Source organism: Lates calcarifer, linkage group LG10, assembly GCF_001640805.2.
Source record: "Lates calcarifer isolate ASB-BC8 linkage group LG10, TLL_Latcal_v3, whole genome shotgun sequence".
In the NCBI taxonomy this organism is placed as follows: domain Eukaryota; kingdom Metazoa; phylum Chordata; class Actinopteri; family Centropomidae; genus Lates; species Lates calcarifer.
In genome coordinates this window covers 17403464-17431139 of record NC_066842.1, presented here as the reverse complement: position 1 = coordinate 17431139, position 27676 = coordinate 17403464, and the positions used below count along the sequence as shown (strand labels likewise).

At 41.7% G+C, this 27676-nt stretch overlaps 1 protein-coding gene across 2 annotated transcripts in view; it reads right to left on the bottom strand.

Moving 5' to 3' along the window:
- The window catches only part of ldlrad3 (low density lipoprotein receptor class A domain containing 3), a 71003-nt gene that overhangs the window by 24356 nt on the left and 18971 nt on the right, over positions 1-27676 (bottom strand). Inside the window, exons 2-4 of one of the 2 annotated variants that reach the window (XM_018664083.2) lie at positions 20602-20748; positions 9989-10114; positions 7900-8031 (exon numbers count right to left, since the gene is read on the bottom strand). In XM_018664083.2, coding sequence (XP_018519599.1) covers positions 7900-8031; positions 9989-10114; positions 20602-20748 — 405 coding nt within the window. Of the gene's footprint in view, positions 1-7899; positions 8035-9988; positions 10115-20601; positions 20749-27676 lie in introns of both variants that reach the window. The other variant, XM_018664082.2, reaches the window with a different exon arrangement.

The window sequence follows — 27676 nt, the reverse complement described above, 5'->3', positions numbered from 1 at the left end:
CTTGTTTTTGTCCTGTTTGGGGATTTTCATTTTATGGTGTCACTTAAGCAAACTAATGGTTCAATATCAGACCGCTGCACATGATTCAGTGTTTTTGGCTGGTGCATGGACATCACAGACCAGGCCAGCTCAACCAGAGATTGACATTTGGTGCTGTATCACCTATTAATGTCAAACCTGGACTCTTTCTCTGGACTCATCAAGCCAAAAAGCCATTAAAGTAGAAGTGTCGAAAGACTGCTTTTCGAGTACACCCATGCACACTCACATGAACACGCAGGAACAAAAAAGCACCCTCATTGAAGCACAACTCTGCCCAATAGCAACAGTAGAGCTATTGTTCTGAGTGAAATTCCTCCACTAGTCTGTGGGTGCAGGTCATCACTTGACCACCATCACCATGGTGACTGAATGAGGAGAGGTTTAGGAGGGAAAGGTTGGTAATTTACAGGAGCCTGAACAGTGATGGCTGACTGGTCCTGATTCAAGGACGGGGATGATTCATGCTCAACTCTGGTCTGGTCCCGAGAGAGAGAATTTTAACTAGGAAGCTGCACCCCCTCAGTTCAACGATGCCAGCAACAGCTGACAGCATCTTTCCAACTACTTCCTCTCCTACAGACCAACAGTGGGGAGCTCCTCGACACTGCTATGTGAACATGCTTTAGGCTAACAAAAGCAAAAAACCCCTGAAACTTTTCCAGAGTTCAAATCCATGGGTGGTGACATGTGCAACCTCCCCTATTTGTGCCTGTCAAGTGTGCGTTGGCTCTGATAAACTGGCACTATTACATTCCTCTCCCACACCTCAGTCTACTGCTATTATATTCCCCTACGCCATTTCACGCTCCCTCCCACATCTTTTTCTCTCAGCCAGCGCTCCAAGTGCTACTGGCGAAGGGCACGAACAGACCAACATCTCAGCGTTGCACAAGTCTCTACCACAAAAATTGCACATGGATTAACTTGTCATTTTAATCTATAGCACCTATATTATTCGGGCCCAAAGTCTGGCAGCAATCAATGGGGGAGGACGTGGCTGTGGCAGAAGCTATTAGCAAGCTAAAAGGACACCAATAGTGAATATAGACTGAAGGCCTTTTAATCACTCTGACATTTTTTGTTCTTTATATATCAGACTGACACTATATATTAATGTCTAGTTTACTGGCGACGCTAATGGAAAGGCAAGAGTTACTGCTGGATGTCAGCAGACAGTCACTGTATACACAGCTACGTCTGAATTACGAGAGTTTATTGGCCCTGTAAATGGCAGGGCTGTGAAGACAGGTTGCTGAATACATAGTGCTTATGCAAAACAGCAGACACAGTGCTAGTGGATCTATCGAGTAGTTCTTACACAGCCTTAGGAGGATATAACAAATAGAAAGCTGCAGATTACTCTCTGTAGGAGGGAAGCATCCCTGGAGTTTAAAATGAGGGATTTGACTTCTCAGAGAGGAAGCTCCACACACAAACCAGAAGGTTATAACTCTGTATTGTGCTGTTGGTTGAGAAATGAGAACGTTTGTGAATATGCAGCAATGTTCAGCCAAAATAAAGCTTAAGAGCATATTAGTATTTTAGTTGAACAGACACTGTTTCAATAAGTCAAATTCCCCTCTGACAAGCGCTGTGAGAACAAGTGATTCTCGCTGCAAGGCTTATCAAAATGTACAAAAGAAAGTGGCAGGTTTAATTATACACAGTCATGTCTTTTATAAAGTCTTGGTGCCACTTCATTTTGCCGAATTTGGGTTTTGTAAGTGGGCTAATTTCCATCAAACCAATCAGGGTCAGGGGTGACGTCAGCTGCCAGCGTTTCGACAGTGTACCCATGTAGCAGACTAATGTTAATTGTCAGACTCGCTGCCCAATATTTTCGCTCTGACTGACAGTTCTCTGTGGACCTGTAGTCCGATGATTACTCTGATGGGGTTGCGAGTAAAAACAAAAATGAACCAAAAAGATTGTGACACATATGTTTCCCGGACCACCCAGCAACTTCAGTTTGCGATGTGGCTGCTTGCCTGTGTCTACAGGAGCCTGGACATTACAAAACATGTATACTAATACAGCACTTGTTCAGGCAGGTGTGTAAACAAATGTCTACCCTTGGGTATGATTCCTTCATTATAAGAGTGATACAAGATACCCTTGAGCAGGAAGACTATAAATAATTTTTGTTTACAGTGCAGTGTAATTTAAATCACATGTAAATGGATTCATCCAGCAAACAATGTAAATGTATTCCAAGATGTGTTGTGAATGTCAACATTTCTGAACCACGCTGGTCTGGGGGATTGACGTCGGCCCTTTTTGTTCAAAATAGCATAATTGATGTTGTGAGGCTTTCAAAGTGTTTGTGAACCAAAGACTGTGCAGTCTTTACAAGTTTAAAGATTTATTTGCCTTTTATTTGTCCAATTATTGCTCTGGTATTAAAATAAATGAAGTTGAGAGGAGATGCAGCAGTGAGAGCATAATCCTCGTGTGATGCTGGAAAGTTACGGTGCATCATGAAACTTAATGCAGGATGTTGGAGAGTATTACTGTCACAACTTCACATAGTTTTTTACGTACAAGAACATGACAAAATTTTGAAGTATTTGTGTGTTGTCAACTGAAAGAGCACATGCACATCAAAAACATATGCACGCGCACAAGCAGAATGAACGCCTTTGATGCCTGCATCCATGCAAAGCATACCTTATCTTCAAAAATGCACAAAGCCAGCTGAGAGCTTTTGAAGCCCTCAAACCATCCTCTGTCCCTCTGTTCCTACCTTCACACCATTTACACTTCCCCTCTGTTACTTTTTCTTTTAGAGCAAGTTCACTTCAGAAGAAGGAGGCCAGGATGAAGCTTCTTTGAGATGGAAGAGATGTGAGAATTAATCACTATCACTCTCCCACAGTTGCCACCCTTTGTCTACTCGTGTATAATTAATGCGTAATGAGGGACGCTGATGTGTGCATTTTAAATCAATTACTTTTCGTAAACGGCTCTGAGGGGATTCTCTAGCACTTTAAAAGGCGTCAGCTTAACTGTGCTCATCACTTTTCCTGGTGGCTCCTTAAACTTCTAAAAGGTCAGAGCCACGACCTTCAGAAAGTTTCCCTCATTTTTTTGCAATTAAATATGCAGAACAATCACCATCGGATGCGCCGTTACTCTGTGAATGTGTGTCTGCGCTCGTGCACCCGTGCTCCCTTGGATATGCAGAGCGGTGTTTCAACGACGATTCGTTGCAGGGGCAAACATGAGCTCTGTCACTGCTCTCTCTATTTCCTGCTATAAGCGCGGACTTGGAGACCGGGGGAAGAGCAAAGAAGAAGCTCAGCTTTGCAAAACCAGCTTTCATGTCATTTCTGTTTCTGGAGTTACACTGCTTGGCCTCAGGGCTCGAACTTGAGATGGATGCTGCTCTCATCCTTTCCGGCTTATCGCTACCCCTCACTCACTTCTACCCAAATCCCTGCCTTTTTCTTCTAAATCACCTAACTCTCTTTGCTTACTTCCATCTTCCTGCCCATTGCTATTCATTGCTCTCTGCAACTCCCCTCTCTGGTTCACTATATTATGTTTATGTTGTGCGCTTTCCATTTCTTTATCTCCGTTATCCGTTACAGACTCCCCATCCCACTCCTTCTATCTCACTGTGCGGTGATTGCACCAATGCATTTATAGAGGACTGTGTATTGTTACATTGCACTGTTTGCCACTTTGCCACCTCTCTGCTATAGCAGAAATCAATTACCCATCAAATAAAATGATAAACAGTAAAAGCAGCTCGGTGCAGCTCTGTTTGTGTCGAACTCTGCCAAATTGTTTAAAATCACTCTGATGGGAAATAAAAACACTGGAGGCATTAAAAAAAAAGCCAGGAGGATGGTTTCTGTAGATGTAACGGCAGGATAACCAATCACTAGTCTATAAATGTCACAGTGATCTGTCTGCTGACAGGCTGCCTTCCCATCTCTCACTAGACCATTCAAACAGAGGAAGCAAATGTGGAGACACTGAAGCAAGTAATTATGGGTAAGGAGGAAGAGGAGCAGAACAGAGGAAGAGCGGTAGAGGTACAGGGGGAGAAGGTGAGGAAGGAGATGCTGTGCTCAGGTGGCTGAAAGCGGATATTGTATGCCTTATCTGTCACCTGCAGGTCTGTGCTTATTATAGAGAGAGGGAAAGTCAGAGCAGAATGTAAGGTGAGTGTGCGAGTGTGCATGTGTGCAAACAGGAAAGAAATGCAGGGAGTCAAACCACAGTGATGCCCTCACTTCAATTTGAAGCACAGAGGGTGATGATTAAAAAAAAAAGAAAGAAAGACAGAGAGAAAAAAAACAATGAAAAAAATCTGAGCTTCTCTCCCTTGACCTGTTCTGAAGGCCACTGCAACATGGATCTCACTACTTCTCAACACTTGTACTTTACACAGCTCTACACAAGATTCCAGCAGAAAAATAAGGAGAACATTCGGGGCATTTGCACTCTATACATACAAACACCACTATAAAATCAGTGCTTACAGGGAGTCTTTGGGGATATATAACACATCCAAACAGACTTGGGTTACAAGTAGGTGCACTGACACATCTCCGGGCATTTGAAAACATGCAATCTACTCTGCTAGATAGTTAAAAAACCATCCATTTTTAAGACAAGAAAAAAGATAAAACTCGGTCCTCTATTACTAGACACCTGAAAGCATTTTAGAGAAGAAGGCAGTCTGAGAAACCTCTTTCAATAAAATAGCTGTAAGGCAGAACACTCTTTTTGAAGGAAATGGAGTAAAATAATTGTACTTGGGACTGGCAATATGACGTATCATAAAGCACTCCTTAGAACTTCACTGAGCTCATACAAAAGTGCATAAGCATTCAGTGATATAACACACGAGTTGTAATATGTTGAGAACGTTTGTTCAAAAAAAACAGCAAAGAATAAGCACTACCAGGTAATTATTAATGGATTCTATGTCATGATTGTTATTTGTATTTAATTAAAGGAAACATTGAGCTGTTTGATTGTTTTTAGCTCTTCACACAGTATCTGGTTTTTGTTGTGAGGGCTGCTTTCTGAGATCTAATGCCTCAGATGCATAACAACATGCAGTTACATTCTGCCAGCCGGCACTCTGGAGTTGGTATTGTTTGCTTGTCAACAAGGAAATGGAGAGCAGTGGACACAGATATCAATCAATATTTCTGCATCACTATACAGTTCTATTCAGCATTCTGTGGCTCTGCATTGAGCTGTGGAGTCTGGGAAGAATGGGCTTGCGATGATGGATTGACTCTCTTTCTGTCTCTGTCTGTGTCTTTCTCACACAAACATATGCAGGTAAAGATAATCACCGTCTCACAAGATCATTTTCACTAATTAGGGAGCATTTCTTTTTTTTAAGTTGACTAATTATAGCATTTTACATTTAGATTTGTGAGCTAATACATCAATACACTAAATTATAATAAGTAGAACAATTATCTCATGTAATCATTATGTGATCTGTAGTTTGTCAGTCGCGTCGGATCAGAGCGATTTTTCGCAGCCGGCGGAAAAAAAATGAATAAATATCTGGTGCTGAAATGTTTCACCAGGACTTAGTGTTCATATTTTGAAGTCTGCGGTGTGACTGCCGCAGAGCTCCTCCCTTGTTTATCAGACATGTTTTGCCTCTCGAGTTTCGATCAAATTTCTGCTGACTTCGCCTATCTCAGCACTGGTAATAACATTACTGTCTCGTGGGCTATAGATGCTGACGGGTTATTGTCGACTCTTTTTTTGTATTCCACACTTAGCCTGTTTTCAGTTTTGTTATTTCTGACAAACTTTGTTTTTCCGTCTGAGTAAATCAATATGACAGCAGCGCCTCAAAACAGGATTGTTTTTAAGAAATAAAAAAAACAAACAAAAAAAAAAACAAACACTGACAGTGGTCCACATGTTGCCTGTGGCTATATGCACATCAGGGCTGGACTGCTGGCAGAAATCATGTCGGCTTGCCAGCGGAAGTGATGACAGAAGCCGACTGTTGTGCCATAGTGGCAGCAGCTGCCTGTGAGAAGTGAAGCTGCCAGTGGAATAAGAATGGCATGCCAGAAGTAAGTGGTACCTGCCAGTGAGTGAGACATTTCATAACAGAAGACATCAGACTCACTGTCAGAGATGATCCTACTGCTGCTGCTTGTGTTACAGTACAAACTCACGGCGATGTCATCAGCTGGCACTGTATTTCACAACATTATGCTAATGGTGCCATGGTGTGTGTCTGTGTGTTGAACAGACTTTGAAGGGAATCTTCTTCAGAGCAGAATAAAATCACAGCAGTTTATGTCTTCTTTGGCATAAAGTTTAATCTGCCACTGGCTTTGCTGTATTTTCATGGAGCACAGTCTGTAAAATACATTTCCTAAGCGATGTCTCCAGAAATATCAGATGATGTGACATATTGAGTGACAGAATCTTCCAACTCCTCTATCATCATTTAATCCAGTTTAATAGAAAAGCTAAATACTGTATCTACAAGCTACCACCTGCTCTCAAATCTGCTGCAAAGTTCACTGCCAATAATTCCGACAGCTACAGCCTGATCAACTGAAAAAAATTCCAGTTTGTCACAACAGATGAAAATGACAGCGGTAACCTCTCAGTCTCATCTTGACATTGTTCTCATCTGTGTTATGGTTCGAATGAGCTCTGAATGGAGTGAATTAATTGAATGAAGACAGAGATGGCTATTTCAAGACTGTCCCTTTTAACTGTGAGAGAAAACTTGTCTAACTCATTCAGCATAATTGGTCTCTGCAGCTATTTCTGACAAACCAAATCACAGAGTATCTAGTGTGCTGTGTGCAGTGTTTTTCCCAATCACTATCTCCAAAACTTCCCGAAAAAGATAATTATCTACATGACCATTCTGGGTACTGTATAATTACACTACTTGTGAAAGGGGCACCGAATTGTTATCTCCACACCAAATCATTGTTGGTACATTGTTACCTTTCTGAACATCCATTTCTTTCATTCCTTTCATTCAAATTACATATTTTTCATGCAGACACCATTTCACTGGTACATATTTTAGACACAGTTTTCAAGTTTATCTATTATACTCCTTGACAAAAATTTCTGGACATCAATAATACACGTACTATCAGTTTTTGTTGTACATATGGTCCCTCCATCTGGAGTTTGTGTAGACAGGCTGTAATTCACATCCCCCTATCAGCTCATCCTGTGCACAAATTATCTACTTCTCAAAAAATGAAATGTATATTCACTTATTGTATAGTAATTATGTGCAACACCACATTTCATTATGTATGTGTGTACTCTGTAATTATTCCATATCTTGCTATTTTTGGCATGAATTTTGGCATTCTCATTGACTGTTAAGTCCAAGTTCTGCTGCTGCTACTACTGAAAAGTCCTACTTTAAATGCTTTGGTTCTGAATTTGTGATTGATTTTGTTGTATTCTCTATACAGTTTTGCTGCAGCAGCTGAATGTGCTAACATGAATATGGTGGTTATGTAGTTTTTGATCTCCTTTTGTACTTTACTGTGTCATGTTAGCAGAGAAGACCCTAATGAAAATAGATTACTATGTGATTTAAAGACCAATCAGAGGAGTCAAGAATGTCTCTGAACTGCTACAATTCACTGTTCTGATTTTTAGTGCCTAGTTAGATGTTCCATATCCAGTTCGTAGAAAAAAGAGACCATAGTTTTTTCTTACATAACAACCTCACATTTTTGATATGAGCCATTTTCACATCTGAACTTACTTATGAACTTAAGCAGCCCTTTCATACATGTAGCACACAGCTAGACATGAGACTTGCACATGCAGCTCCTCCGCAGTACACGTGTGAAAGCAGCTATAGTGACGTACCTGCTGTCGTCAGGCAGAGCTCCTCGTCACTGTTGTCCTGGCAGTTGTCTTGGCCGTTACACAAGAAGCTGCGGTCTACACAGCGGCCGTTTCGACACTTGAAGCGAGACTCGGAGCACACCAGTGGGTTGCCTGCTGTGGTTAAGTCAGAACAGAGGTCATAGGTCAAGTGTTAGTTAATACAAGGTTACGGAGAAGGGTTTTCATTTCAAAGTTAACTAAGAAACAGGAGCGCCTGTGTAACATTTCCTCAAGAAACAAACTACAGCACATAAACAAATCATTTCAAAAGCAATGTCATTAATATTCTGTAGTGGTAGTTTATGCAATTTGTTAGAACTCGATTTTGTATATTTGTTGATCCCATTGCAACACTTTGATAAGATTAAATTTAAAAGAAAATCACAGGTGTTACATTTTCATGGGGGTTTTCAGAGAAGAAACGAATCTTTAAAAACAGTGTGAGTTGGTAAAACATTTGATCTGGGCAGTGTGATAAAAGTCTAACTCAAACTCAAAAGACAGAAGAGAAAAACTTCTGAAAAAAACCCATTCAGAATCCTGTCCAGCCCCACCACTTCTTTTTAGCACACTTTCTCGTTTGTCTTTGTTCTAGCTTCTGCAAAAATCAGGCAGAATTATCTTGTGAGAAGATCCAGACAATTACACAGTCGTGACGCAGTATGTGCTGGGAGCGTGGAGCAAAGCCCCATTTAAATGGCAAGATTAGATTTGTGAGTGCGGGCCCCTGCAGGCTAGGAACACTGCCTCTGACAATGGTGAGTGATTGGCTTGATGCATGTTCCATAGTGGGGAAAAAACAGGGATGGGGGTCATGTCAGGACAGTGTATATCTCTGATAATACAGACCACAACTACAACCTCTCTACTGCTGTGTAGATGTATCAAGCAAAAACAAAAAGCTGAACCCAGGGGAACATAGTCAGGAGTTACAATGCAAAAGAGTAAAGTGAATGACTTTTTTTGAAAAGGAGTGGAATGGACAGCAGAGCAGTAAATATATTACAATCTTCATAATATGACACTTCTTGATCTTTCCTGTGTAAGACGGGATATAACGCATACCAGCTTCACTCCTGACACTAGAAAATATGAGAAATACTGTTCTGGCACCAGGAAAGCTAAGGCAGAGCACAAGTAACAAGGCTGGTTGTTGCAGTTTAGTTTTTGAGCAAGGTCTTTTCATTTATTTGTTCACAAAGAAAATTTGAGAAAGGAGGAATGTGCAGCGTGGATAGATTTGTGGCGATTGTATTTATTTGACTACCTCTAGTGCTCCTAGATTAAATGAATGAAAGTATTTTTTATCACTAAGTGTTGTTTTGTTGTCATTATTTTGCACTGGTCAAGTAATTTGTTCCTTTTGCACTTTCTTGATGAGGCCTGTATTTAGCTGAAAGTGGTACTCTCACAACTGAGTACTGCATTTACGTTGGGGAACTCAAAAGAGAAAAAGAAAAAGAAAGATAAAGAAATAAAAAATAAAAAAAGAATGGCCAAAATCGACACATCAGAGGCTGAGATATTCTCACTTTTATCCTCTAGTATTGGTCAGGCTCCGAAAGGATGCAACCAATAGCATCTTTTCATGAGACCTCACCCTGTCTGGTTATCCCCCTTATCTTTCAAACTCCACACCCCCAGTTTGTAACTGTTATGCTTATTTCATTTTTTACGGTTTTAGTTACAAGTCAAGACAACCATGATTACATCACTATGACATCATCAGGGTTATTTTTTCAGACTTGACAAAACTCCTCTAGAGCTACAGAGGATATTATGCAACTACTTTTGCAGGCTAAGGAGAGCATGATGAGTAAACTGACCTTGTGTAAAACTGCTGGAATGCCCCTTTAATACCTTGCTCAGCTTTTATGGGAATAATTGTAATTTTACATGAGTAAAGAACATATTCAGCACTCTGCCATCCACAGGCTGTGTGACGGGTAGCTGCAGTAATAACTGTTATGACTGGAGGACAGTACATCACTGAACAGACCATGACTTCTGGTGACCATGGCATGAGGCAGATTGCTTTTATTGGATTTAGTTGCCGCGTGAGACTCACTGCAGTTCTCCTCGTCGCTGCCGTCGGGACAGTCACTGAAGCCGTTACAGCGGAAGCGTCCGATGATGCAGTGGACGCCATTAGCACAGGCGAAGAACGTAGGAGCGCACTTGGACTTGACCTTAGCTGAGGACAGATGGGAGGTTGGGGAAAGTGGAGGAAGAAAGGAACAATAGATTAGTCTCAGGGTGATGGGGAGATGATGCAGCAATTTCCGAAGCACTGCATCATGTTTTATGACAGAATTAGCCTTGGCTGTGATACACAAGGGGAGGGAAAGACCCGCCAATAAGGTCGGCTAAGTTTTCTTAAGGGTTTTTTTTTCTTCATATGGTAATAATGAAACAAACACAACTGTATGTTCTAAAATTAATACGGTAAACCATTCAACCAAGGTTCAAACAGTCAAGCAGCCGTTGTGTAATAGAGGCCAATTAATTATTCAGCTCATTTTGTTGTGTAATGCTTATCTTCAAGTTCTCTGAAGTATGACAAGTAAAGGGTAAGATCCCAAGCACAAAGTACTGATAGGAGAAGAAAACAAGTTAATGACAAAGACAAAGAGAGCAAATTGTGTGGGAGAGTGTTTGTATGGATTCTGCCATTGATCAGCCTAAGCAGGCCACGGGTCTTATCTCCCAGGACAGGCCTGAGACTGAGAGTGACGAGCCTGCAGAACATCAATGCCTGGCGTCCTCAGTTTAGCGCTAACCCCTAGTTTCAAGTCAAACACATTGATCTTTCCTGGCAGAAAGAGAAAAACAAGATAACAGGTAGATGCTAGCGAAGACATCAGAAAATAAAGGACCTGGCTTTAACTTGCCCTCTTGAAGTTTGAATTTTAAAGCCTGATGGCAACAAGAAAAGACACAACACTGTATTTACAGTTTGTAATAATGAGCCACATCTGTGTGAAATACGGTGTTATCTCTCGGACCTCTGTTTGTCCTACTCTGGCCTTTGTTAAACTACTCGTGGATTATTCCCTTCCAGTAATTTGCATTGTTATACAAAAATCTTAAAGTTGCAAATTTGGCTTTGTGTGAGAGCTACTCCTGTCGTAGCAGTACTTACTGCAGACAGAGAAAGGAAAAGCTACCAATTGCAGCTCAGACTTTGTTATGATACCAGTTAACTAAGAGTAGAAGTTAATGCCAAAGAGGGAATATCATTATAAACATTGTATTAAATACAACCAAACAACAAAAGGATGGAACAACCCACACATTCACACCCTGGGGGTGGAGATGGGGGTGGGGGTTGAGTGGGCATCTCAAAGCACGCCACCAAACAGTCTGTCTGTTTTTTTTTTCTCTATACTGAATACAAAGGGTGGAACTGGCCTGCCTCATAGGTTGGCATTGTGCCGTCTCAAATGCCAGGGGTGCACATTTTTCCCTCTACAATGTATTGTGGTAGGCTGATTTATGAGCTCTTTCAAGCTGTGGCGATTATGTGTAGCAAGAGGGGGGTGAGGTGGGGTGGCGGGTGGTGGTGGGGCTGCTAGGCATAACAACCACGAGGGTTTGGAGCGCCCGTCTCCAGGATGAAATGTAATCCGCTGAATGCGGGAGGAAGCTGGGATAGTGCCCGATATCAGCGTGTCTATAGTCTGGGAAGCCTTTGTTTACCTGGACAGCAGAGGCCCCTAACCACCCAAAGCTCATTTTGCATGGTATATTGCAATCATTAGAGTCCAGGGAGAAAAACAGACATGGCTTGGAGCTGTAGCAACTCGTAAAATGAAAAGATACAAAAACACGGTGCTGTTAGGGGGGTAAATTGAAATTCATCTAGTCAAACAAAGGCAGCATTATCCTTTATTCTCTATTTTACACGTATTGGATTTTTCTTCTATTTCTAGATTATTTAGTTTGAACCTGTTAATGGCAACATGCTCTGGTCTTTTGGAGATAAACAGAGTTTTACTCTTGAAAAATACAACTTTCTTCTCCTCCATATAGACATGGATCCTAACTGCTTTTTTCTTATTTGCTTGGCAGGCTTGGCTGGAAAGACAGCTCTGTTATTGCTCTGAGATTCCTCATTCACTTCCTCCCTCTTCCGAATCCTCATTACCACTTCAACTGCTGGCAGGATTCATCTGACCCTTTGTTTGTATTCCAAATTAGCTCAAAAGTCACATGAAGGACAGGCTCATGAAGGGAAATTCGTGGGAGGGAGAGACAGCGCTGGTTGGAAGGATAGAGCTAATGTGCTTAGCTGTGTTTTGGGGATGCATGGCCCTTTATAGCCTGTGCTGAGCAGTTTTCAGAGCAAGAAGACAAAAAAATAATTAGAAGAAGCAAGTCGAAGATGGAAGAGATGGTTAAAAACACACTTATTAAGCTTCCTTTGATTGTTCTGTTAAGGTTTATTTCATGTTCAGTTCTTTCACTGTTCAACATTGCCTCTGATCCAGATAATGCTGATTCATTCCAGCACCTCTGCCTCGCTGTTCGGCCTATAACCGTGAATTTCATCCTGTCTTCATTCCTTCTGTCGTCACCCCGTTTCTCAGTTTGAGCTGCTTTAGTTTTGTGCCAAACTTTTTTTTTCCTCTTCTCTGAGCCTTTGTAGAAGTTGTTTACGTAAAGCAGGCAGGGTGTTGGATGGCTTCCAAACTTAGTTCCAGTGTTCACTGAGCAGCACAAATGAAAACGAATGAGGTTAGCAGTCGAGCTGATTCCTTGAGGTGAGACCATCACTAGCAGAAAAACATGGCTGTATCACACCGAAATGCACAGCTGGAGGACAAACAAACAAAGGCACCAAAAACTGCCTCCTATACAATTATAGGCACATACACTGTCCTGAGGTGCCTATTTTTGACAGGTGCCTAAAATTTATTCCACAAGACTGTTTTTAATTACAGAATACTACTACTACTGGATTTTTGAAGTACAAAGTAAGAGAAAATATTAGGATATTTCAAAATATTTTCAGGGTAAACAAAGTTCAAATCCAGGCCATGAAGCACCATGGCATATTTTGGATTTACGAGCAAGTCATTTGATAATCTAACACCAAGTTGAAACGGAATACTACTGTCTGTCTCCTCCTCCCCCGCCTTTATCTCCCCTGTGGCTTCAACACTCATGTCAGCCTGTATCCGACAGCATCGCTCCTGTTGCAGATAGTGTGCTTTGCTCTTCCCCAATATGCACCTTTATGCCCTTCTGCACACTTCTCCCCTTTTCTCCCTCTCCTTGGTTCCCCAGAGAACGGAATAACTTGTTCGGCGCAGGTAGGCTTGGTTGTGATGGGCATGCATGATTGACAGAGTGAGGAGAAGGACCGGCGGAAGAGACTAACAAGAAAGAAAACAGCGAAGAGTGAGCAGGAGAGAACAGGGGCCCGAGAAAGAGAGGAGACAGCTGACGACTTCAAAGGTTTCTCTGACCTTGCTGTGCATTTCTGTGGGGAGGAAATCAATAGGTAATGGAGTCGGGGTGTAAGCAAGAAGGGCAGGGGTAGTTTCAGGCTAGAGGGCTTGGGGATCAAAATAATCATTCTGCAGATTTCACTGTCTAAGCCCTGCACTCTAGTTGTACAATGCAATAACCTTCTGTGTGCAGGAAGAGGCATTGCAACATTATAGAGCTGCCTTCATCTCAAGGGCCAAGCGTTTACGGGCCACTGGTGTTCCGCAAAGCCATCAAACTTCATGCTAGATGAGGAAGCAAGCGTGGCTCGTGTACCACGCAGCGGGCGCATGTGCAAAATATCAGTAATATTTCAGCAACTTCCAATAAAAGGGGAGGGAAGTGAGGGCGTACAGTGAAAAAGCAGCGAGTGATCTGTCAGATAATAATCCTGCTGCAATATTCATCATAGAAAGCAACTTGCTGCTAAAATTGCCTTGTTTGATCTGGTAGCAGCCCAACATTGTATTGTAAAATGACAGGACGGCATTTCTTATTCCTTTGAAGACTCTGAAGCAATCATCTTGCCTAATTTGTGACTGTCGATGGAACAAGGATAGCATTCAATCTAAAAGAGAAAACCAGAGGAGAAAAAGACAGCAAGAGACAGAATCAGAGTAAGACAGAGGAAGAGACTGTCAGTAAGACAGAGTAAGAGACTGTCAGTAAGACCCTCATGAATATTTCATCCATGTTCCTTGGTATTAATTACACCAGCTCATTGATCAGTCAACCATTAAGCACATGGGATGCACCAGACTCAGTCCCATTAAACCTTCCTCTGCTTTCCTTAAATCTCCTGCCATTACTGCTCCATAGTCTCTCCATTTTCTTTCTATTTTCTTCTCTTTTCTTTTTGCTCTCTTGACAGCTTTTTTTTTCTGGGCCAGGCTAAAAACACACACACTCACACACACAAACCCAGACATGCTCCAGTGTAAGTCCCCAAAACTCCTCCAATCCCACCTGCTTTTTCTTCCACAGTGTCGTCCTAAATGTACAGACCCACACAGAGACACAGACACACACAGAGCAAAGAACACCTACGCATAATGAAGCATAGCAGAACCAAGCATGAATAGGATACGACAGGGGAAGAAAAAAAACCACATCTGTCAGCAGTATATGGCTCTTTGTGTTAGAGTCAGTGCATTGGTCATTGCTCTTATCATATAAACACACACTCCTAATCTCAGTAACTCCTTCCCTTACCCGTGGTGGGTTTGGTAAAGAATTGGCAGTGTGCGAGCCTTGATATCTAAATCATAACCAATCTGTCTCAGGAGTCTTTTTAGCCATTTCCTCCCCTGCTGTCGAACAGAACTTTGTTGTTGATAAGCATTTAGCGGCTCTTTTGAGCTCAGTATCTCATGGGCATTTTGTGGAGGTCAGTACACGCATAAAAAAACAAAAAGCATCATTGATGTTGCTCCAGGCTTTCGGCTGTGTTATGACTGCAGAAAGCGATAATGCGATAATATTTGAGTAATCTAATGAACATAATTTATTTTTCTCCTAATTGTTGGGAAGAGCTAACGGGATCAATAAACTGTGCATCAGGTAATGAAAACTCCAAATGGTTATATCCCTCATTCTTATGAAGTATTAATAGACTTTTAAACTGACTGACAAAGCATCAGCCCTTCTGTGAGCCTCCAATTTTCTGTCCTTCCTGTGTGTCCCCCACACTAATTAAATAAAACAGGCCTGGGGTGACAGCCACTATTGGGCTGTACGGTGTACGCAAAGATTGCTCAATGGCACGGGTCACTGGTTTAATATGCCTATGACTGGTGAGCAGTTCAAATAAAGTTAACAAATAAATAGTTTTGTTTAAAGGGGGTGTTTGTACATTTTCTCTGCTGCTGAATGTGGTTTCTTGCTGGGAGAGGGTGGTGTTGATGGTTGCTTGCCAAGCCATCACTGTGTTAACAAAACATGAGATAAGAATAGGCAGTGATACGCCTTCAGAGGAGTCTGGACAATTGCTATCAGAAAGTGATGAGACGGGCCAGCTGGGCTTAATTAGCTGGTTAGCATGCTAACTTCAGTAGAGGAAAAGAAGAGATAGGAATTAACAAAACATTGGTGTTGCTTTCAAATGCTGGAGAGTAAAGGAATGTTTGATGCTGTGCTTGCAATGCTTCATTTAGACTGGTAGGTAAACTGTTAGTAGTAAACTGCTTAGCAAGCTGCTAGCATTGGCTACGTAGCAATAGCAGAAGTCACAAATAGCTTCTTTAAAGACAGACTGCTACCACTATGTCAGGTAATTCGCCAGTCCATCGCAGGGCCAACACATATAGACAAACAACCATCCACATTCACATTCACACCTACTGGCAATTTAGAATTATCAGTGAACCTAATGTGCATGTCTTTGGACCATGGGAGGAAGCCAGAGTACCCAGAGAGAACCCATGCAGGCACAGAGAAAACATGCAAACCACAAAGAAAAGCCCTACTGCTCCACCGTGCCGCCCCACTATGTCAGTTACACAGCAATATTCATCTGACGTTAGCTAACATTTGATAACAATAGTCACCATAAGCTGCTGGTCATATCAGTCCAAATACGGCTGTAGTGGTAAAACATCAGAGTGCATTGAAGTGAGAAATGGTGCATTTTACTGCATCTCATTTGAAGTCAAAGATTGTATTATTTCTTCTTTCAAAAGTTTTATAGTCTTGTTTTAAAGCCCAAAAGACTAAAACTATCCAGTATTTCACAAGAAAAAAGGAACTGTTAGAGAGAGAGGTAAAGAATAAAAAAATAAAGTTCTTCAGTCTTACTCATCCTATTTATCCTTTTGTGACCCTAAGATTTATCTTGTCAACCTCAATTGGAAATCATTGTTCAGAAGGAAAAGGGGGGTCGAGCTGCACCATCTTGTTTGTGACTTTTTTTAAATACGGGAAATGTGGTCTGCTAAACGCAAAATACAACACAAAAGAAAAGTCATGTCATTAAGATATCAAGCGACAGTACAGGCACAATAGCCTTGATTAGAGCCATGCTGACATAAATACAACTTGATTTTGAGCAGTATATGAGGAGATGAGCAGCCCTTTCATGTAGTTGATGTGTTCTGATCTTTGCTCTTTAAGAGCCACTGGTCTTGCTGATGCAGTGAGCAGAGTGAAAGTTGAAAGTTTCACAGAAGTTTGTGAGTGTAGAATTCTTAATTCATTCTTCCACACGCAGAGAGGCCATGGCCTCAGCCTGCAGGACTGCTAGCTCAGAACAGTCATTTCTTTGAAATGTGCGTCTCTTGTCTTTTCTCTCACTCCCAACTACATTTCTGTCCTCCCCATCTTTTGATTCCCCACTTCTTGCTTTATACATCATGTCCACTCACCCTTTCGGCCCTGCTACGTATCTCTCTTGCCTGCTCATGCCCTGCCCAGACAAGGGCAAAGAGGCTAATCCTGGCTCTGAGGCCCAGTAAGCTCAGTCAGCTCTCCTCCCTCTCTCCTCTGTCAGTATCCATTTCGTCTAACACTCTCCCAGGCTGTCGTTATGGACACCAGAGAGCAGGATGGTACTTTTGACCTCTTTGTATGAGGAATTAGTCAGCAGTCTGTCTCTGAATCATTGCTTGAAGACCCCTCAGACCTGCCAAAACATATATACATACAAGAACACCGACACAGAGCAGATGGAGATATTGTTAAAAAAAAAACACACACACATACTTTTTCATCTAAAATTCAGTTACGTTCCTGTGGAGTGAAGCGGAGGTTACACTCCATAAAAAATTGGACTTGATAAAAAGGATCTGTAGGTGGTCTTGGCCTCACACAGCAGGACAGTAATACAATAAGCTGCATCTTTAATACAATAAGACTCAGGCTGGAGATATTGCCTCTCTTCCCTCAGCCCAGACTGTTATTTAAGACCCAGCAAAAAGTATTTACATGACTCAAGTTGACCCCTGTGCCAGAGGGGACCGGAAAAACAAACAAACAAGAGAGGAGCAGTGGGGCTTGGGAAAAAGAGAAAAGCCTGTCTTTTCTAGGTGACTAAACATTCCCTGACCGCTCGAGAGACAATCCCTGGCCTGTGAGGCGTAGCAGACTGGGACACATCTACAATAAGTAAATAAATAAAGAATAGAGGAAAGCAAATGTAGACCAGTTTTGCATGATTCGCCTCTGAACTTACTCACCCGCTGATAGGACTGGAATAAAATACAGCCAGGTCAACAAATAAGCAGTTTATTTTTCAGGCGACGCAACAGCTGGTAAAAAAAAATGAAAATCTGCCAGATAGTGTCACTTCAAGTTCACATGTGGGTGGTTCAGTCTTGCAAGAAACACTTTTGTACTGATTGGACCCTTGCAACCCCGTACGTGCGAGGGAACGTGTTTGAGTTTTTACAAATTTCAAACAGATTCAAAAGAAAATGAATATTTACATGTGCCACCAAGTAATTTGCAAGTCCAAATTGATTTGTTCTCCTTTGTGTTTCCCCGCCGTTAGCTACACAGTTTCCAAAAACAAAATTCTCATTAATGAGACACCCGGGAGATGTCGCCACATATGACCTTTACCTCAGGCTCTGCCTAAGTATTGCTTAGATCAGAGACACCCACATCAGCACAATCTGCTAACTAAACAGCTTGGGCTTACAGGGGATCTTCTCTCTAACTACAGCTGTCTTCTGGTGCAATTTCATGTGGTAAAAATAGGCACGGGTCCCACTGCAAAAGATGTACCGGGGAATTTTATATGTTCGCACATACATTTTATAAATACATACATACATACATATATATATATGTATATATATATATATATATATATATATATATATATATATATATATATATATGTCTGTATGCAAAGCACAAACTGTCCATGCCTGATAGAGGCCCAGAGAGAGAGGCAAGGAGGAGGCGGTTACTAAAGACAGAATGTTTTAATGATCTATTCTCATCCTGGCACCTTCAAACTGACTACTTAATGAAAGAAGTGGTCAAAAAAAAAAAAAAAACTGTAAACACCCACAATGATGGTCAATTAAAACCATGTTCCTGGAAACCTCCTTGCAATCCTTCCCTGCTCATATTACAGATGGGAGGAAATTTAATATCCTGTGGTGGTCAACACTGCTCTGCCTCCATGGTAATGACCGTGATTGCAAAGGACAGTGGACAGACATCATCAGATACCCTGTGTGATTTCCTATTTGGTTATATTAAGGTAAAAAAAAAAAAAAAGAAGTCAGTCTGATAGCAATATTTCACTGAATAAAAGTGATTTTGTGAGGAGTTTACACTGAAACACAGACACAGTGACAAAAGTAGACTAAGCTAAGTCAACAAACTGTCTTTCATATATATATATATATGTGTGTGTGTGTGTGTGTGTGTGTGTGTGTGAAACACTTTGAGCGTGTGTGTTTTCTTAGAGGGGGGTAACTAATTACGATTCTACTTGCAGAGAACCCAGTGCTGCAGTCTCAAAGTTTCCAGGCATTGTGTTCTCCTCAGATAATAGACATCCAGACAGAGCTCCTGCTGTAGCCGCCATAATGAGTCCTCCTCTCTACCGCCTATCCCTCCCTGACTCCCTCGTTTTCCCCTCCCCTCCCCACGTCTGTCGGTCTGTCCCTGCAGAGTGCCTAATGGAGCCAGCGGTTTGTCTGGGGACTTTTGTGAAGCAGTCGCCGGAGATATCGACTGACAACTAGCCATCTATTTGAGGATAATAAGGCCCACTTATGCCAGAGCAGATAATGTAGACGTCAACAACAAACACGAGTAGTCCTCTGACAACCCGGAGAGGCAGGCTGAGTGTGATGCTTTACGATAACTTGCTTTTATCTATAGCAATATAGCATATAGTGTCAGCAGATGACAAAAACTCTTGTCTGAGGCTTCAAAGTACTTGAGGTAGATTTGATTGAACATGTAACAAACTGACACCTGAAGTGTGTGATTAGATAAAACAGGAACACTTAAATTCTGATGTAATCTGAATCTTATTTTTCCCAGGTCTGACAGTCGTTGACAGTTTAAGGTCACAGAGTGATGAGAATCTGGGGCACACAACCTATCTATTTCAGTAGTTCCTGCACTTAAGTATTCATGCAACAGACTTACAGGCATGAGGTGTGCTCAAGAAGATGGCCTAGGACATCAAATTTCCCTATGTGTATATAAGTTAAATGACCAAGGCGTTACAAACTAAGATTGATGACCACAAAGTTTGGTTATATAGCGTGGGTGTGTGTGTGTGTGTGCTGGTATGCACTGGGCCATAACTTTGTCAAGAGTAGTCTGCCTGATCCCTGAGCTGCCAACAAGAGAGAACAGTGAGGGGAAAGATTGCTGGGGGAAGAGAGGAGGAGGAGGAAGGAGGAGGAGTAGTAAAGAAGAAAATGAGGAGAGGCGACAGAATGGAGGGCAAACCATCTGATTTTTTTCTGGCAAAGAATTAGCCGGAAAAAAGAAGAAGAAAAAAAATCTCAGCAAGATGCGTGTTATGCTTTTCTAATTGAAAACAAGCCTCTGTGAAGCAAATTACAAGCCAAAAGCCAGAAATCATCAGATGAGCTAAAGAGGGAAGGGCTGAGAGGAGTAAAAAAAAAGAAAAGATTTAGAGAGATGAATATAGTGGGAGATGGGGGTTTCCATTCAGTGTGGCAGGGCCTCAAAGTCAGTCTGCATCAGCTATCCCATCTTTGTGTGGAAAAGGGTGGGGGGGGTGCACAGAGTAGGAGGAGCAGCAGACCAGAAAGATCAAACCCAACTAAAAGTGAGGATCAAAACGGAACTATTACTGTAGCCTTACAGTAGAATTATGCATGCGCTACAATTCCTGCAGACAGAAGTAATCGGCCTTTGCTTTGATGGTATTAAGTTTTGCCCCGGCGCTAAACTGGGGCCGAGGGTCTTGCAGGAAGGAGGAAGAGGAGGAGGTGGTGCACGCTGTGGGGGAGAGCGAATTGAGTACTGAGGAGGGAAGTTCATTTAAGTTGGCAGAGAATTAGGTTTAAATGGCCCTCATGGCTCTATGGATAGGGAAGGGAGAAGGGAGAAGAACTTCGACTGTAAAACTGCACAGCGAGAGGAGTTCAGGAGTTCAGAAGACATGACTAAACGGGCTATCTGAATACACTGCCTTAAGGCACAGCTAAAAGCTAAAAAAAGACTTGATAATGGAGTCTGAACCGGACTTACGACAGCCCTTCTCGTCGCTCTTGTCAAAGCAGTCGGGCAATCCGTCACACTGCCAGCCGCCTGGGACACACTTCCCATCTCCGCACATGAAGTTTCCAGGGATGTTGCACTCTGTGGTGAAGTTATTCCCTGGAAGCAGCTGGCTCTCTGATGGATAAACAGATAGAAGCGGAAGAGAGGGGAGGACAACAAGAAGGAAAACAGACTATTACCATCTTACTTCATAAAGAAATCAGACAGGTGAAGGGATATTGCGTTTCAGCGATATTCATCACCACAGTCAAAATGGAAGACCCTTATTATCTCCATTCTCTAAAGATAGAAAAATATTAAAGGCGGTAGCTCTATTTAAAAAGCCATATCAATCTACAGAGAAATAAACAGAGGACGATCTCATGAATACAAAAGCGGAGGAGGTCATTCAGTGTTAACAGTATTGTGGGTGTAAGTGTCACTGTAAAGCTGGGCAATATCATAATAGGGAAGATAAGAATACAAACACAAAAGAACACTCACATACAAACAAATCATATATTTATTCTGTGGACACAGATGCAGAGATACACAGGCCAGAAATAAACACAGTCAGTACAAAGCATGTGCCCCTGAACTAGTTCGGGGCATTTCTGGTTGACGCAGTGCAGCTGCGGCATAATAGGCTGGAATGTGAAACACACGGCCTTTTGGCTGAGGTTTGACACTATGCAGTGAGCAGTTTAGCCCGTAAACAAAACTACAGGGCAGTAATGAAGGAGTCCCGAACGGCCCCGGGAACATTTTAATGCTGCGGTGCTGAAAACTGGGGTTTCAGCTGGTAGGGCCACTTCATTACACTTGAGAGCAGCATGCAGGAGCTGCACCTCCTGCCAAGACGCGTGGACCTTTAAACCTTAAGTGACAGTGTGGTTTACCCAAACAGTGAGTGATTGGGTCATACTACAGACCTCTCTTTCTTAAATAAGTCCAACTGTAAGGATGAAAAAAAGGTGGTACAGAACATTTCTGTTTTCTCCTACTATCATTACCTGAACCTCTATGCTTTGACTTAATTACTCTTAACATTTGAGACGAGGCTGGAATAGCATCTATCATCTATCTCGTTCACACATTATAATAGGGTTAGTATTCTACAAATATGACCGTTTAAACACGTCTCATTTCATGGGAATACAAAGAGATTAAATATCTTACTATGCTGCTTCTGTTCTTCTAATAATTCAAAATAAATCTGATAAATGAACTCACTTTTTGCAGAAGAAACAGCATTTGTTTTCTCTATTTAATCATCACAGTGGCACATTCTTGACAAGGCAGTATTCATTACTGAAGAATCTGTTTTATTCCGATACAAATAGAAAGCTTTGACCTTTGAATGCTTGTGAATTCATAAGCAGAACTCGCAGGTTCAACACAGTTGATATTCAGTTAGTAGATGTAGCCAGCTCGCAGAGTACAGCTGAATAACTGACACGACTGAATCATCGGTTCTTACATCACCCTTCTCCTGCTGCCCTTTTACCGCAGCAGGTTCTGGAAACCATGTATAGATGCTCTCTTAAACGAGACAGCACGACCCTTCTGATCCTCTGTGGGGATGATGCAAACCCCTCTTTTGTCTCAGGCAATATAGAAAAAGGGGGAAGTGAGGGATCAAGACAAAGGGGCTCTTGTAATTTATGTGGACTGGAAAGCATTTTGATTATCATTTCTTTCAGTGGTGGGAGGACCCACCAAATGCAACAGTTGATGAATAGATGCAAAGAAAATTGCTATGCATATTACTAATTACTACCTTCACAAAACTAACGCTAACAATAGACTGTTCTCACCTTGTGGTATGATATTCCACGTATACCTGTCCCACATGATGTTACAGAGAGTCTTTCTTGTAGACAGCTCTTTATAATGGTGAGTCTCTTGGATACCCAGGTATGTTTGAAAACTGCCAAATGTCATTTTTTTGTTATCTGTTTGAGAAAACACCTCCATCTTCACACAGTCTCTCCTGGCTCTTCCCCTGCCATCCTTGTTTGTTCAGCTCTTTCTGACAAAAGGAACCTACACAAACACAGGCACTTAGGAGAAGAAAAGAGGGAAAGGTACACCAACACAGTAACACTGCAAGGAGTAAGGCTACTCACTTTACTGAAATGAACTGAAATGTATCACAGTAAAAAAGCATGTTATTACAAAGATGACGCTAATATCAGCTGCTGTTGTCTTTTTGATACATGTAACAGGCCATTTTTCAGGCTGGTGGGGCAGACCGCTACTGCCCTGACTCATAGTGGTGACGTTCATGTCACATAAATGTTGCAAATCACAATCAGCGCTCTTGTTTACCAGCGCCATCTGACTTGTTCTTCATAATAGAGCCATGATTTGTAGGCTTTTCACATGCATTTCAGTTTGCTAAAGGTCCCTCAGCAGCCAGCAGCCTCTATGAGAGTTTAAAGAAGCACAGCCTTAAACAGAAATAAGTTTAATTAGGGCCACTCAATGTTGACAACACAACGGAACAATATACCACGGAAATGTCCATTCAGACCCACACACAACTAGTGAAGGAGAGAGCCATATAAAATGACTTCAAAGAGCAGGCGGTTTGAGAGGCATCAGGTTAATTGGAGAGTTGCTTTGAGAGTATGTGAGAGAAAGAAAGAGAGAGAAAGAGGACAGAGGGAGGACTGTGAGTGCTGTGTGTGTGTGTGTGTGTGTGTGTGTTTGACAGGCGGCCAAAAAGAGTGAGAAGAAGAAAAAGGGTTGACAGACAGCTCATCTTTTCCCATGAGTCTCTAACACTGCCAATAGCAAACCTTTTGCAGCACTTCTTGCATCCAGGTTATGAGCCCTTCTTTTGGCAGGCTCCACATATCTTATTCCAATGCCCTTGTCATTCCATCGATACAGTAATAAGCCTGAATACTTACAGTGGTTTACCATTGAGGTAAAAACAGGCCCACCTCATTACCACAGTAAGTGTGGCTACACAGCTCATTACAGGCAGCTCTATGAGCTTGTTAACAGAATAATAACTCCCTACAGTTCTCTGTGGGAACTGCAACACTCCCAAGGTGACCTGGGGGATTTTAATAGACATGACAGTGTCCACGCACGGTGACTCACTCATTCATCCATATGCTTTGAACTGTTAAGTTGTGGGTAGCTCCGGGCATTATCCACAGCGGCACAACACTGCTGTGTACAACTGTGGTCACACAGTGGGTGTTTGAGGGAGAGCTGGAGGAGATAAGGCAGGGATGACGCTGGACGCCTGTGTATCTTGCTGGGGGAAGTGTAGCCCAATTACTCAGGGTAAATATTGACTATACTATCCTTGCTTCTGCACACCTGTCCTCTGCCTCCCATCCTTTCCCAACCTCCAGCACGCTGTGTCCACTAAGGCCCCTATTTAAACTGTTAAATCATAGAGTTCAGGATCTTTCAGGTATTGTCTGGATACTTTTTTAATTAGCATTTACATTTTCTGTTTGCACTACTTCCAGAAAGTTTCTCTGGTTCACTTGGGGTGAAATTCTTCCCTCTTCATATTTCAGTTCAGCTGCTGTTGCTGGTACTGTATATATAGAGTGCACCTCTCCTCCCTCAATTATAATTTGAAATAAAAATGAACTCCCAGCATAAACACTAGTCTAATTTCCCAGTGGTTCTGAATAACACTGAAATTAAATTTGGAATATTTTTGCAATATTTTCTTTGTTTTAATGTTGAGTCATAACTGTCACTTAATATGAGCATAATTTGCTGTGCTGTTTAAGATTATGTTCAGAACATAAGGGCACTAATGAAAGCAAATATCTCTCATATTTACACCAAGTTTAGAGATCCCCTCCAGATATGTTTAAATAAATTCACTGGCCCGTTTCATTAATCACAATTTTTGATAACGATATGACTGATTTCCATAAAAAAGTTCAATTACTTTGTTTGAAATTCTTAAAAGTACATATAACTCTTCCCGCTCCACAGAAATCCAGATCTATGAATGTGCAAATATGTTTTCTTTCAAAAGTTTAATCGCAGGCCACATGATTTCTCCGAATTCACTGGAAGTCCATCATCAGTGTATATACACTGACGATTTCAAGACATGCAAACAAACTTGATGCCATGATGTAACAAGATCATGCTTGTACTTTCACACCAGGTCAGATTTGAGGCAAACACAGAGAAACTTTCCACCATCATCAGAATTTGAAAACAGCCTAGTGCCAAACTCCACACATGCATCACCTTGTGTGATGTTTGACAGTAAAGGTCTACTATCCAAATGAAGTTAAAGTGAGCAAAACACATTTATTTTTGACTGGAGGGTGACTTTAAAGGTACCTTGTAGAGTCTTTGACCACTGGCAGTATTATATATATGTATATAGCATGTTCACCCTATTCCACTCTTTGACAGTTGCTTGTGGTAATGCACAAAGAAATAAAGCTTTCTGCAAGCTAGCAAACATGGGTATAGACAATGCACAATTCAACAATTGGCTGTGTAAATATTTTATGAGGAGGGAGAAGTGCTCAATATGTTTGTTAAGCCCCACAATGTGGTAGAAAAATAAGTTTTATAAGAAGAGGTTTCTGGTTTAAATTAGACCTTGAGGACTGTCACAAGCAAGGAGACAAAAATCAAAGTCATCCCACATGCAAAAAAAGTTGTGAAATTAAAATGTTGAGGGTATGGAATTGGAAAGATCTGGGAAATGCGTACCCACAATCTCTTAAAAGGTTTGTCAATTATTCAATATCTTTGACCACACCACTGTTGCCCATTTGAACAAGCAAAAATCAAGTCAATGCATAAATGGCAAGCTTCCAACTTTCATTCCAAGACTTCCTTTCCATGGGTACACTTCATACATAATGATTCTGGGAAATGGCAGCCAGGAGACTTCGGTGCACCCTAAGCAATTCTATGAATATGCAAAGACGGGCCGAGAGCCGGCAGCCTACAGTCCAGCCACCCACATCTGCCACTGTCTCCCAGGCCTTATGAATATTTTCATACCAAATGTCAGCATGCCGCCCCAACATTGGACAGGTAATTTGGTAATAAAATCTATTTTACTCTTGACAGAGGCTATCGAAAATTTAATAAATCTTGAAGCGTATAGATGGCCTCCCTATAGACCCTTTGGGGTATGTTTGGACCTTGGGTTGTGCTATTGAAGGCAACACAGAGAATGTTGCAGCGATACTCAACAGAGAGATAGTGAAAAGTAGTGTGTAGTGTGGGGATAAGGACCAAAAAAGATGCAATGAGGTGTTAACACATCAGCATGAAAGGAAAACATATTAAGAATGACAGCTCACTAAGGAAAAGTGGGGTAAAAGATGAATGGACGAAGGGGAACAAATGGGAGGGGAGGGAATATCAAGATACAGCTGGACAGGAGTTACTTGGAACAATTATGGGAGAAAAAGGTAGAGGGGTAATAAAAAAGAAAGAGAGAGGTGGACAGTAACATCATTTTCAGCCCTCAGATTCCTAGTAATAGCCGCCCTAAGCAAGTTCTATTCCCTGTGCTCTGCGCATGAAAGGTCAGTGATATAAATCTGTACCTGAGATGACTATTGGCTTGGCTGTTATTCCTTTAACCCCATGTTCCTCAGCAGACTTAGATATCTGACCTGCATTGATTAGCCCTGGGTGAAAGGTTGGGCCTCAGATTGAAACAGCAACCAAAAAATTGATCGGGCTGTCTTTGTATGCTTTATAAGCTAGAGTAGAAGTGAAAGTTATACTGAGGCTATGGAAGATGTATCACAGTAAATTGTTTATAGAGGGAGGCTGTTGAGCTCTCCAGAGGGAAAAAAAAAGTTTTTATCCATAGAAATAATCCCACTGCCTCATCAACCATGCCTTAACATCGGCTTTTTGTCCTCAATAATATTCACCTTACAGGCTAAAACAGTCTCAAGTGAATTATGTGAAATTCTGTTTGAAGCTGCAAAAGAGCAAGTCAAGTTACATTACACCCTGATGATGTCAATACAAACATGTCTGCTTGTGTTGGAGGATAAGGGAGGAGTGAGTCGATATAGCCTAGCCTTGGAGTAAAAAACTAGCCTTTTCAGGTTCAGGGATAAGAACTTATTTTTCAATTACACTCTACTCTTAATGGGCTGGCTATACAAGCAGGCTCTGAGGTGTAGTGGGGGGTGGGGGGTGGATGTGATTTGGCTGTCTCTTTCAATGTGTGTGTCTGTGGCAAAGAAAGAGAGACAGAGAGAAAGAGCTTCCCAGAAAGAGGAAAAGATTTCCCAACCTTTTCCTTCGGCTCACTGAAGCGCCCAGTGTAAATAAGCACAAGTGTAAAGAATCTGGTCTGCATCAATTAAAGACACCCTACAGAGAGGCAGACACACAGGCAGGGCAGCATAAGCACAGAGCAACAGAGCAAGCAAGGCCTTAATGGGGCAAAGATGAAGAAAAGGGCAGTCATGCATGGAAAGAAACAGCAAACCCAGAATAACGTGATACCGGCTACATTTAGGCCTCTGCCTCTTTCAGCCGTTGTTCAGCCTATTTTCAGCTGCATGGAGACTATTTTCTGGGAGGAAGTTCTGTAAATCTGTGCTTTTTGGGGGTGGGGTGGGCACAAGACTTCACCACCTGCACTGTACTTACTCTGTCAGCAGTGTCAACTCTACAGTTATATTCATGCCAACAAAGCTAAATGGGTAATTTAGCAAGACCGACAGTTCATTTTAAACTTCATTGTTATATGAGAAGAATTAAGCTCTCACAAAAGGCTAAGATAAAATTAGTTTATTATTAACACAAAAAGTGCTCAGATCAACATATGCATGCATACTGTGCACACACATAAATCATTAATTAAATCCCCATAAAATCCACAACAGAGCGTAAATACCCAATGAAGAAAATACAAAACAAAAGCTGATTAGAAATGCAATTAGGCTTTAAAAAAGTGAAAAATCAAAAGACATTAAGCAGATTTTAAGCCCTAGAAGGCAAACATATGCTCAACATTACCATTCTTGAACAAAAGAGCAGAGTGCCTATTGTGGGTATAGACTGGCTGTTCTAT